The 12,946-nt window shown below is 38.7% G+C and overlaps 1 protein-coding gene across 1 annotated transcript in view; it reads right to left on the bottom strand.

The window, feature by feature from the left end:
• Window positions 1-12,946, bottom strand: part of helz (helicase with zinc finger) — a 64,706-nt gene that overhangs the window by 17,608 nt on the left and 34,152 nt on the right. The window contains exons 19-22 of the mRNA XM_042484739.1: window positions 7,817-7,935; window positions 4,693-4,838; window positions 3,716-3,863; window positions 1,083-1,266 (exon numbers count right to left, since the gene is read on the bottom strand). Of these exons, the coding sequence (XP_042340673.1) occupies window positions 1,083-1,266; window positions 3,716-3,863; window positions 4,693-4,838; window positions 7,817-7,935 (597 nt within the window). The remainder of the gene's footprint in view (window positions 1-1,082; window positions 1,267-3,715; window positions 3,864-4,692; window positions 4,839-7,816; window positions 7,936-12,946) is intronic.

The following is a 12,946-nucleotide window of genomic DNA, read 5'->3' as shown; positions in this document are numbered from 1 at the left end:
TACTAATTAGGGAAGAGAGAGAGAAGCTAGTTCATGTTTGACAAAATTTGAAGCACATTTTTCCCCTACTTAGAAATAACCAACAGAACTGCAATGAAGAAAATCTCTTAGAGGAACATTTGATATCGGTGGAAACCGAAATTATTTACATGCTGTTTTCTCATATTGTACAATCTTGAGTTTTGCTACAAATAAAGGAGACAAATTTCTTTAAATAGAAAAAAAAACAGGTCTAATACTAATTAAACCTTTTAATGACTCCAGAGGCTGTTGATAGAACACAAACAAACATTATCTACATGTGTGTTAAATTCAAATTTTAAGCACTAACTAGAGTGCAGTTTTCCTGGTCTCTTGTGTGTGTGTGTGTGTGTGTGTGTGTGTGTGTGTGTGTGTGTGTGTGTGTGTGTGTGTGTGTGTGTGTGTGTGTGTGTGTGTGTGTGTGTGCGCGCGCATTTGTGTTGGTCTGTCCACATTTCATGTTTTATTTCATGATTAATGAGAAACTTAATGACCTGCGAAAAGCAGCTGGATGCAAAACAAGTGGCAACTGCATGAGCTTGAAGCAGACAAGGGATTCGGGGGAAGAAACCCTAACTCATATTTTCCTTGTAATGGGAATGGATGGTAAGAAGGGCAATATGAACACTGATAACTGCCGAGGAAAATAGCAGAGATTTGTCTTCAGGGTAGTGTAGCTCTAATTTTAAGCATCACTTTAACTATAGACAGGTGCTAATATCATCTCTCACACAGAAATGTTTGAGACATGTACATGGAGAAACATTAATGAGGCACTTGGGGATTGTATTGTCTTTGTCTTTGAATTTGTTGGTCTATAACTACTGTGTTTTGCCTTTCTGCTGCTGCTTTCTTCAGGTTTTCAGTTTCCCATTCGTTGAATAAGTATGATACACCATCAAATTAACACATTAAACCCCCAAATATGAGGGCCTTAAAATGTTCTATTTTGTCAATTGTGCATGCAAATCTCTGCAAAATTATTCAGAAACAGGTATATTAATACAGCACTAATTTCAGACTTTCAAGCCATTAACTGTGCACATGTTGGTTTTTCTCACCTTGGACATTGAGCACTCTTTCCACGCTGACCTCGTGCATCCTCTTTTTTCGGAGCTCAGCACGAATGCGGAACACCTGGTCTGCGTATGGCGACACCACTCCAATGCTGCCGTCGTCCAGCTTGCCCCACGCCACTGGCCACTTCTTGCGCAACTCCTCCACCCGCTCCACAATCTCAAATACCTGAGAACATGGAGGAGAAATGTGAGAGATGTAGGTGAAAACAGAACTCATTTTCATGCTTTCTTCACATCAAGATCCCTGCACACAATAAGAACTGTGGGAAGTCTGAGACTAAGCGATATGTCCACCCAGGTAAAAGGTCAACAGTGGGGGAAAAAGTATTTGTAGAACAAAGAAGGCTTTATGTGCTGCATGATACTGAGGCATCTAAATCAACACATAAAACAGGAAGCTATGGCTTAATGAGAATGGAAGACCTTTTAGGAAAAAAAGGCTTCAAGTTATCAAGCAAGCCAAGTATCACTGGCTCCTCTACACTGCCGGATCAAAGCGGGAATATCATACTGCTATGCCACCTCGCCGTTCTGGCGAACGATGACAGAATTGGTGGACAGAGTGCTTTTGTCTCTAAGGCCACCACAGTAGGTAGTATCAGTGCCAAAAACAATGGGCAGTATGGGTGCGATGTTTCGATAACTCAAAGAAAACAGAAAGAACAGCATCTGTAAAGATCTGAGAATTTGGAAAAAAATAAAATTCCGAAGATTCTTACAGTTTGAGCAGAGGACAAGATCAGCCGTCATTAAACATGGACGGTAAATGATTGTTGTTGCCATGTTACACCTTTGTTATTGTTTAGAAAGACTGGCAACTCATATATTTTATGTCACACTCGAGGTTGCCGCTGTTGTGTTACACATTACGCCCGTCATGCCTCTTTTGATTGCGGGATGATGTCATACAGTCTATAATCACATAGTGGAGCAGAACAATGCTGCAATTGTTTCTGTTTAAAAATGAAAAAAAAAAAGATATAACAAAGGGACTTTGTGGCGGCCCTATATCGCAATCTCGGTGTAAAAAGGGCTTCTAAAGCATTTCTGGTTTACTGACCAGTTAGCTTGATATCAAACCTCACAGACTGGCTCAATGAGTTGAATAATTGAGACCTTAAGACATTTAAATTGTTTTTAACAGAGCTGAACTGACAAATTTTGAACATTACAGGCATCATATACATGTGATTTTGATTTTATGTCCAAAATAATGTATTTTGTGTTGAATTAAAAATTTCCTTAGGTATTAAAACAAGAGTTGGTATTTGAATCCCCATTGTTCTTTTGTCGTATAAGCCATTTCTCAAGTCCTGTTCAGAGCTTTTACATACTGCCGGAGGCTTTGAACTGCTATGGAAATATTGTCTTCCGCTTATATCTAGGCCCATCAAAGACGCTTTGCACAAAACAGACATGCTTTTTTTTCCTTCGCATTTTGATTTAGCAAGATTATGATAATGGTGTTAATGATTTGACATGGGTGCTTCATCAAAGAGACGGGAAGTAATTCATTTGGCATTGTTGACAGTTTGGGAGCAATCAAGAGGCATCCGTGGTTTAATTGGCTGGAAAGTGTCAGCAAAGAGTCAGAGGTCAGACACAGCCAATGACCACAATCAACTGAGTCTACAGAGGAACCAATCAAAGGCGAGGACTGTCAGTGAATCATGCATGCTGGGAACCAAATGTAGCTACTAATTTAGTTCATGGCTTTCATCTTCAGTTATGATTTAAACAGTTAGTGTGATGAGGTGAAACAAACAGTGCTGCCGAGTCTAGGACAATCATTCTGTTTTTGACTCAACCCAACAATCTCAATCAAATTTCATTTAATTATGAAATCAAAACCATTTATTATTTAGATGGATTTACAGACTAAAAAACATGGATAATTTGAAAGTCAAAATGCACAAGAAAATAATTGGCTGAAACCCAAATATTCATTTATTCACTCAAGTTTCACTCAAATGTCGCTGCCTGTTTTTTTTTTCAGCAGTCATCACTTTTCACTCGTGCTCTGAAAACATTTCCAATTTTTTAAATAACATTTAACAGCTAATTTTATTATTGAGCACACATTTCCTGCAGTGGGAGTTTAAATTATAACATCTTTTCACACGTTTCCTACAGTTTAAGGCAAGTTAGATTTCAGACTTTAAGATTTTTTTTATGCCAGTCAGAATGAAATTTCAGAGAAATTTCACAATGTATCCGAAACAAACAATCCAAAAAATATGAACTAACATTAATTTACGTAAGTTTAGGGGAAAGAAATTCACAAATATTTCTTAAATAAAAATAAAACATGACTTGGTGGTTTTAGGTTTCTCCCTCCTGCATGTGGGATTTCACTGCTTTGATTCCAATCGTGCTGACTTTGAAACATATTCTGCATAAACTACACTGAGCTCAAAACATTAATTTAATGGTCAGTTTTCCTTAAATTTGCACTTTCGCATGTCGTTCAGGGTGCAGTGACAGCTAGTTAGCAGACAGCGGACCCTCTGCACAAAACCTTGAGCTTAATGACTGACTGCCTGGTTCATAATGTACTTGTCAACAACATCAGGCATGACACAGCGGAACCACAAAAGCAATTATAACTTCAATACCTCTGCGTTGTTGTAGTAGGCAGTGCTGTTCTTCTCTTGGACATCTTCTCCTCTGGCTGTGAAAAAGGTCAGAGGGTAGAAGTCCTTGTGGGAGGGCTGCTTCCCACTTGCCATCAACTTCCCATCATAAAATAGTTCTGACGTGTAGCTGTAGGGGAAGAAGATGGGGTAAGAGAAAGGAAAAGGAAACAAAAAGAGGGCAACATGAGAATGGAGTATGTTCATGCAAGGACATCTATCAGATTTCACTAATAAATTAATTAATTAGGTATAAATTACTAATTAAGTTGCTTGTGAAATTCCTATAATGTCGTGTATATCATTTTATAAACATTTCCATGTAGTACAATGTGGGAAGTTAGAGATTTGGGAAAAGTTTGTAATCTTGAAAAATGTTTGGAGTAAAATTCAAAGTTATGAGGGCATGAGGAGATAATGTGCCATTTCCAAAAAAAAAAAACATAACGTGTACAACATCAGAATGATTTGAAGTGTGTGTGTTCTTGTTTTGCTGCAACAATGTGCAATTAGGCCCAGCAAAAAAAAAAGCATTATCCAGTCAAATACATTAGGTACAGCCGATTTGAATTGAAAAAATAACTTGTATTACGCAAAATTAGACACATCAGGTAACAACATGGAGAAGAAATATTTTTGCTGATGTATAAACCTTGCTCTGTGTCTGCTAAACATGTAAAATTAAATTTCAAGTTCATATTTAATTTTCTCATCAGTACCTGAAGGAATACTCCTACATCCAAGCAACGCCTAATGATGTTTTGTCATAGAACTATTGTCAACCCAAATATTCCCTTTAGAAGTTCACTTTCCTGTTTGGACAACCCAAGTTTGTCAGTTCTTCACCTCTGTTTCCCCTTTCTCTCCTGACCCATTCCTCCCACACCCTCTTCACTCGAGTATTTCAGCCTCCCCTCCCACAGTTTCGACACAGGGCAGTGTTGAGGGCTCACACCTACTTGATGATAGCTTCATGAGAGCGGTAGTTCTCACACAGGAGGATGCGACAAGGGTATTCAGGGGGGTAGTGCTCATACAGCCGGTCCAGCAGTGACACATGCAGGTTGCGCTCCCGTGCAAACTCGCTGTACACAAATGGACTGAGCTGCAAATCAAGGGAGAGAGAGAGAGAGAAAGTGAGGCAGGGAGCGAGAGACAGAGAGGAAAGTTAGTTTCAAAGCATGACAAAGGTAGTTTACAATTCTCATATTATTACTTTTCCTTTCTCTTCAACTATACAGCAAAGTTTTTTTCTAGGGATGCACATTTTTTTCTGGGCAGATACTGAGGTCTAAAATAACAACTTGGCCACTAGCCAAAACCGATGTGTTATGTTGTTGTTGTTTATTTTGTATTTGTTGTTATTTATTCCCCGTTTTCTGCCAGGGAATCAAAAAAAAATCTACACCAAAAAAATAACTAAATGCTTTAAAAGTTCTTTATGACTCTACTTTTTAATGAACACAAATTCAATCACACAACATAAGGAAACAACATTTAATACAACCTTTCACATGAAAAATATCTTTAGAAAATACAACTTAAAAAGCCTTTTTATTAAATACATCACAGTTCCCTCTATTTTAAATTACTGTGAAAATCAACAAACATCTTCCTCAAACAACTATACAATTTATTTATACAAGTTTCTCACCAAAAACTAAATTTTACAAGATTGCATTGAACACATCATAAGAAGGCTATAATTTACCGTTTCCATATAGTCATTTTAAGTGACCAGAGCTAACGTTAACAAGCTGTTCCACTCTACTGATTTCAACAGGGATTTATTATTCACAATAAAGCATTATTAGGGAAACAATAAGGTACGCCCACTGATGCAACAATAGTGAGTTTAACCCTTTTGTCCAAATGAAGATCTCTGTTTGTCTCAAATAGGTTTTTTTTGTCCCCGGGACAATGGGACTGAGACTGGCTGCTTCTTGCCATCTCGTCATACAACAGTGAGATCACAGAGCCCATTTGCCAAACAGTCATTGTATTCTTCTTGTACCTGCTTATTCATTTAAGTTCTTGTCACTAATCTGGAGACAAGTGACACAACGGAAAACCACCACTGTCATTAATGAATGTCATCTTATTTGCTGATAGGCCACTGGCAGTCGACAAGGCGAATATCGGTTGATACTGATGTGTGACCGATAAATCGGTGCATCACCAAGTTTTCAATTTAAGACCAAACACTGCATCTGGTGATTTAAAGGATTGTTTTTTTCACCATGTAGTGCTTGACATAAATCAAATCATGCTTCCTCTATGGCATATAAAGTAGCCGGTCTAGTAGCCGGTATTGTTCGTAATCACCTGATGCTAAGAGATTTATTTGACGAAAATTTCCCAGGCATGTCAGCTGCTTTGACAGGATGGAATACTAAATATGTCCCCCTCTTCATTGTGTGTACAGCAGTCTAATTTTAAGAATCTTTACTCTTCTGCAGATGAGGTAATGAGGGAAATGTTAAGAGGAATGCACACAAGAGACATTTTAGATCCTGGTTAAGTTTCCGAGTTTTATTTCCCTGGGCTCTATCTTGGGACTATTTTTCTGAAAAATGAGTTAGGTAGGATACTCCCAATGTTATTAAATCAAAATTTCTTTAACTACTTTGAGAACTATTCTTGTTTTGAGGAACTTCAAATGAGCGAGTTGTTTTTCCCAACGTGACTTGCGAGCCCTTCCATCTGGTGTGTATGTCATTAAGCAAACAGAACTTGAGTCGCAGTGATTATAGAGGAATTTACTCGCAGTGATTTCACAGCAGTTTGAGAATGTGCCAGATTCAATTTTGCTTGGAGTATATATGCAGTAGCCAGTCTTAGTTACAGATCTGCTCCAATATGGCACTGCTTGCAAAGCCAAGGCAGAATAGCATTTGTTTGATACCAAACCACAGGTGGCATTTGATTCCATATCTCTTGCAAGCAATACATCAAATAAGTGAATAAATCAGTAACTTATCCAATACCTGAAACAGTCCAAACAACTACAATGTGTTTTTTCCTCTGATCCAACAGTAGTGACCAAGATTTGTGACCATTATCTCAATGTGCTTTGGTCTTAACTGCACACCCCCACGAACACACACAGACTCATTTTCCTTTTCTCTTTTGACCACTGCCAGCAATTTATCTTCAGTTTGAATCTTTATTTAAGCCTGACAGTGAGCGAGGGTCAGCTTGCTTAAATGAGGCCCCACGCAGTCAATAAGAAGGCAAATAATCAATAGAGGCCTTGGCCTTCATCAACTATTCAGTCTGCTCTTCGACTGCTGAATAATGGAGGTAAACTGTTACAGCGAGAGAGTGAGGAGACGGGAGAATTTTAAAGGGCAACATGCTTCCTTCAAGCATCTTCCTTCCTCAGAGTCACTAAGCCATTATATAGAAGGAACGCATGAGACAAAGTGAGAAAGAGACAGATGGGTACACAGGTGGACATCTTTTAAATGCATGATTCTTTGCCCCGAGAATAGCAGAGATAGAGAGAGAGAGATCAAGTAATTAAAGCAGCTACTGCATGGTAGACTCCTGCCTTGCCTTCATCCACTGCCTACTGGTAATCCTGTGCCACTGTCTAAAACCAGGAGGGGGGGTTAATTTCTTGTGTTGGCTTAGAAAGCTCCACTGATGTGAGTGTTATCTGTGGCTGAAGTGGTCTCCACAACCACAGCTCTACAGTGCGGATGTCTGTTCTTTTGTATTTGGAGTAGGCGACAGTGTAGTCTAATCCACAGCAAAGTGCAAATTAACTTACTAGTTCTACTTGATGTCAGAGCTTCGATCTGCGCCTATATTGCATCCTTCCTGCTAAGTCTATTTTGGGTTCATCTTTAGGATATAATACATCTATAATGTTAACACATCTATAAGACTGTTGATATAGTGCATCAGTAAGCATTGAGTGTGTTTATAAGTGTAATCATAAAGCATTATGAATGCACTATAATTGACAATGAATGCCCTCATAATGCATTATTAACATGGTCTTCATAGAACGTGTTATAGAAAGGTTTTCGTAAATTTGCAAAGAAATGCTACTTTTTCTAATGGAGAAACTCTTACCTGCATATGGTCTCCAGCCAGCACAATGCGCGTGGTCTTGCTAGCTAGAGCAAAAGGCATGATGGTTTCACACTCCATGGCCTGGGCTGCTTCATCCAACAGGATATGAGTGAAGAATCCTGCAAAAACAGACAGGACACCAACATCAATTTACTTTACTTTAGGCAAAGTAAGTCAGTTTGAGTAATTCTTTTAAGAGGGAAAAAAAGGAAAGAATATCAGATTCCACCTTCTAAAGTGTGAATATTTTCTGGTTTCTTTATTCCTCTGTGACCGTAAACTAAATATCTTTGGGTTAAAGACAAAACAAAACAATTTGAGGATGTCGTCTTGGGCTTTTGGAAACAAGATTTTTCAATCATTTTACTTCATTTTCTAGAGAAAACAACTCCTTGAGTAATCAATGATCATTAGTTGCAGTCCCACTCAACTTGAAAACATTTTCGAGTGTAAAATGAATAAATATCAAATCAAGTCCATTGAATCCAGTTGAATCACATGATTCTTACCAATACCCAAACCTTGTCATGTCCATATTTTTTACCACTGTTACATCCCCACATTATGAACAATAATTTTGTTCATCAGGAGAATATAAGCCCTGCAATTTTACCATCCTCTCAGTCGCCTTTCTTCTCCTCCTTTTAACCAGTGCTGCAAACCAAAGGCAGGGTTTTATGGACGTTTTGAAAGGGATTGAACAGTAGCCTAACCCTGATTTAGAAAGCTCAAACGGTGCTCGCCAGTATGAGGGGAGGGGATGAAACGGCATGGCAAATGAGTGCTGGAGCAGGGAGTGGGGAAGAGAGAGGCTGAATAATAACCAGCACACAGCCTCTGAAGCCCGAGCACAATTTCCACAGGAAAGTATATGCAGATATGAAATGTGACGGTTGAAAAATAACAAAATAAACTTGGGGACTGTCAAAAAGTAAACAAACAACAGAAACATGGACTGGAAAGAAAAGAGGTGGAGCAGCTTGATTTGAGGCAACATTCACATATCTGCCTTTGAACAAATGCCTGCAAAACGTATTGATTTTTTTTCTTCCTCCGACTATAAAGCCTCAAACCAGTGTTGTCTCTGAACTGTGTGCACATCTCACTGAAGGAAATGCTAGCACTGTTCCCCCACTGTGGTGCCGATAAAGAGGCATGCACTTTTATGTTGGCTCGTGTTTTTGTGTACACATTTGCAAAATGTTGATAATTGGGTTTCTCTATTAGAGCTTAAAATGTGAGAAATGTCCCTTCAACACTGAAAAGTAATGTACCAAACACACAGGAGGGAAAAATGCTTTTGGAAACTCTTGTACTTTAACAAACAAAAAATATGGAATAAAGCACTGTTAGTAAGGGTGGGAATCACCAGAGGCACTATGATATATTATCACAATACTGACTCACAATATGATAATATTGCCATTTTAATCATATCGCAATATACTGATTATTGTGATAACATACATTGCATGTACTGCAATTTAATTTTTTTTTTTTACAGCTTCCCAAAGTAAAACTTTGTCAAACTTAGTTTTATCTAATAAAACAAATAAAATGTCAGTGTTTTTTTCTTACTTTAGTCATTTTTACTCTGGCAAATATCTATATATATGTATCTTATTTATTCTTCTAGTAGGCTACTTAAAGTTTAATTTAAATTTTCAATGTTAACTTGATAAAATTGATACTTTGTGTTCATGTATCAATACAACATCACCATGCTGTGCTGTATCATTTTTTTCCCGACCTGTATTTGTTACATCCCTTCCTTTTTGTTATGTAATTCTAACAGTATAAATTGTTCGATAGTAGAGACAGATTGCGAGATGGCACAGAGGTCACACTTATTTCAAAGACGGGGTGTAATAGGCATAAAATTATGCATATGAGCAAATCTCTGGATAATAGGCATATACTTAAAATCATGCACTTGAGTAATCTCTGAATAGTTTATGTACAGGATAGATGAACATCCAAGCAGCTCAGTTTTCACTGTGCTTCACTCTTGAGATGAATGAAATGTTGGAAGGAAAATCCATTTGTTTTTCATCACTGCATGGAATATGACTTTGAAACACGTGAAATTGTGTAGATGTGCTGCCGTTATACCACATTAGTTAATTATTGAGGCTCAGCACTGTTTGTTGACCCATGATAAATTGTAGTCAACAGGAGCCCTGCTGCATCCAGTTTACTTGCTCTTCTACTTCAATCAACATGAATATGTAACAATGAAATAACGCCCACAAATGATGTACAGTACATGCATGGGTCATTACAGCTGGAAATGGTTCCCCAGGCAGGGAAGTAGAGATAAGGCAGGGGGGCAAGATGGAGGCAGAGATGGTCTTTATGAGTGCCAAGCAGACAGAGAGGTAGACATGAAGAAACATGGTGCTTTATGTTTCACCTGGGACATAGCTGCCCGCCTCAGGGAATCTAAAACCAGAGGACCAAATTACATTTCTGTAGCCGCTATCTGTCACTGAGCTAATAATGGTGTTTGAATTTTGAAACAACGGTGGTTAAGGAAAGAAAGGGGGGAGGGATAATAAGCAGAGGTGAAAGAGATCAGAGGCACAGTGTTACAGAAGTGATTTGGGGGACAGCTGACTGTTTAATAATATATGGCAGCTCCTTCACCTTACACACCCAGTCTCTCACATTCTCCCTTTCACAGTCTCTTTCTACCCTTTTCACACTGTAAAAGTGACTTGGAAAATATGTGAGAGTGTGAAAGGGTCTATACAGATAACTCCAGCCCAAATTACAAGCTTTGTAAGAACAGGTTTGAAATCTCGGTTAGTGCTCAGAGAGGGGTTGGGAAAAACATTACACGCTGCCGCACAATGTGAACAATGTTCTCTTATTGACCACTGTATGAGCTGTGGATCTGAACCTCTGTCACAAGCATGCAAGATCCAGTAGCCTCCAGACAGATCAATATTCACCTGAGCCCCAGCAAACATCTGTTAACCAAAGAAAAAAAAAACAGCATCATCCTTATAAGTGCACGTTTCTCACATGTAAAGTATTTTCTAGAGTAGTTTATTTTACACATTTAATTTGATTGTGCTTAAGAAATACTATTTAAATGTGACACCCATTATAGGTAACTGTGTTATTGTCCTGTGATCCTGAACAACAGCTGGCAATGTGGTAGACAAACGCACAGAGCTACACAGCATGTCTCCCCAAAAGGCTGATGTTCCATCATGATCATGGAAAGTCATCTGTGCTTTTTACGGTTAAGAAAAAGGCTGAATATCTAAACTGTGCCTAGAAAAATGATATTGTATGACAGTTTTGAAGTTGATGCAGGGTTTGCCACGCAATCTTTTATTTGTGGGAGCCTGCCATGATAGCAACATCTGTCGCCATGTACTGATTTTTTATTTTTGGAGCTGGACTGGTTATTAGGAGCGCTGCTGTAATAAATATACCATACGTTTATTCACTGAACCACATTCTCGGAAGCAGAGCATAAGCTTGGGCATGCATTGTGCAGTAGAATGCCAGGTGCAGAAACCGTGAGATTTAACCGTTCACTGCACTGTATCTAAAGTCTGCTTTCACTCTCCTCTGTAGCAGACACTCCCTTCATCCATTAATCTGATCAATTCTGACTGGATCGACTAGTCAGTTACCAACTCTGTGACTTAAACTCCACAAACTGCTGCTGAGGGGGAAAAAAACTAATGAATAGTACCGCCTGAGCTGCATTTACTGACCCGCAAAACCTCAGACTTTAGAGAGGGGACAGAGAATGGGACAAGACGAAACACACACATAAAAAAATAACAAAAAAACAAAACGTTAAGTTTATATTTCTGCCATTACTAATAGCACAGATGGAGCAGCAGAACGCCAGGCACAGTTAAATGTTAATTGTTAAATATTCCACTGGCAACCTTTCATCAATTGATATACATAAAGATAGAAAGCTCTATTTTTACACACAGCCACAAACTGACCAACTGATCAATTCTCCAACCAGTGACTCAAAATTTAGATATCTGAGGCAGTCCACCTAACATGAGCAGTCAATAACATTTGTAAGTCTTGCTCCTGAAGACTGAATTAGTCTTTTTGCAAAACCCACACCATGAACATTTCCACATGCCAAATCTCATATCTAGGCCATAAAGAGAGAGGAAAATCAACAAACGAGACATATAATGGATTTTTTTGCAGCATCTGCGTGTTTGGGGTGGGAAATTTGTTATCGCTACTTAGTAGACTGGCTGGCTCCCAATAGCCTCGTTTCCTGGTGATTTTCATCACCGTCGAGCACCAGGAGAGCTGGAGAGATGAAACGTAGGGTGGAGGGCTAATGATGTAAAGTACATTAGAAACAGGCAGATGGTGTTCCCAAGCAACAGACAAAGCCCCCTCTGCTGACACATTAGAGTCGGTTATTAGCCTGCAATGACAAACTGGTTTGTTTTCGACATCGTTTCCACGACTTAAATGAGTTCCAGCCTCTCTAAAAGGTGGGCTCCTGCCAACACCGGATATGAGAGTCACTGGGGATGACCAAACAACAGGAGACTAAGTGCACTGAGCTATGCCCGCTTATAGTTATTACCTCTTGAAGCCATGTGTTTCATTTTACATATTTATATCAAGAAAAAAAGAACATATTTGCATAAATACTTTTTTTATGTATTGCATTGCAATATCATAGAGCTAAAATTAATTTGTTCACCTTATGCATTTCCTCTATTCTATGGTCATTTTCAAGGCTGCCATTGTGCTGGACTGTACAATACTGTATAATAGGTGTTCATAATATTTTGTCAGCCTCATTTAAATATACAAAAAAAAACCAGAAATATGAAACTGTTAATTAACCTCTTTCTGACTCAGAAAGAAATATTTGCAGGCTTTGTTAGCCTGTGCTCATCCGTCATATGTTTTTTGAACAATGCAAATGGTTTTCAGTTATGCTGAACCTTTCATTAAATTCATATTCTTCCTGAGGATGGAGGAAAAGACATGGCGGCATGCAGCAGTGCAGCAGCTTCTCAGCTACCGGCAACTGGCGTACTATGTAGGTACATTTTCGACAGTTGCTGTATGCTGGTGGACCTGGGTAACAAATTTCGTTCCTTCATGTTTTTAACA

The sequence above is a fragment of the Plectropomus leopardus genome, chromosome 4 (genome assembly GCF_008729295.1).
Source record: "Plectropomus leopardus isolate mb chromosome 4, YSFRI_Pleo_2.0, whole genome shotgun sequence".
Classification (NCBI taxonomy): Eukaryota; Metazoa; Chordata; class Actinopteri; order Perciformes; family Serranidae; genus Plectropomus; species Plectropomus leopardus.
This window is presented reverse-complemented; position numbering and strand designations above follow the sequence as displayed.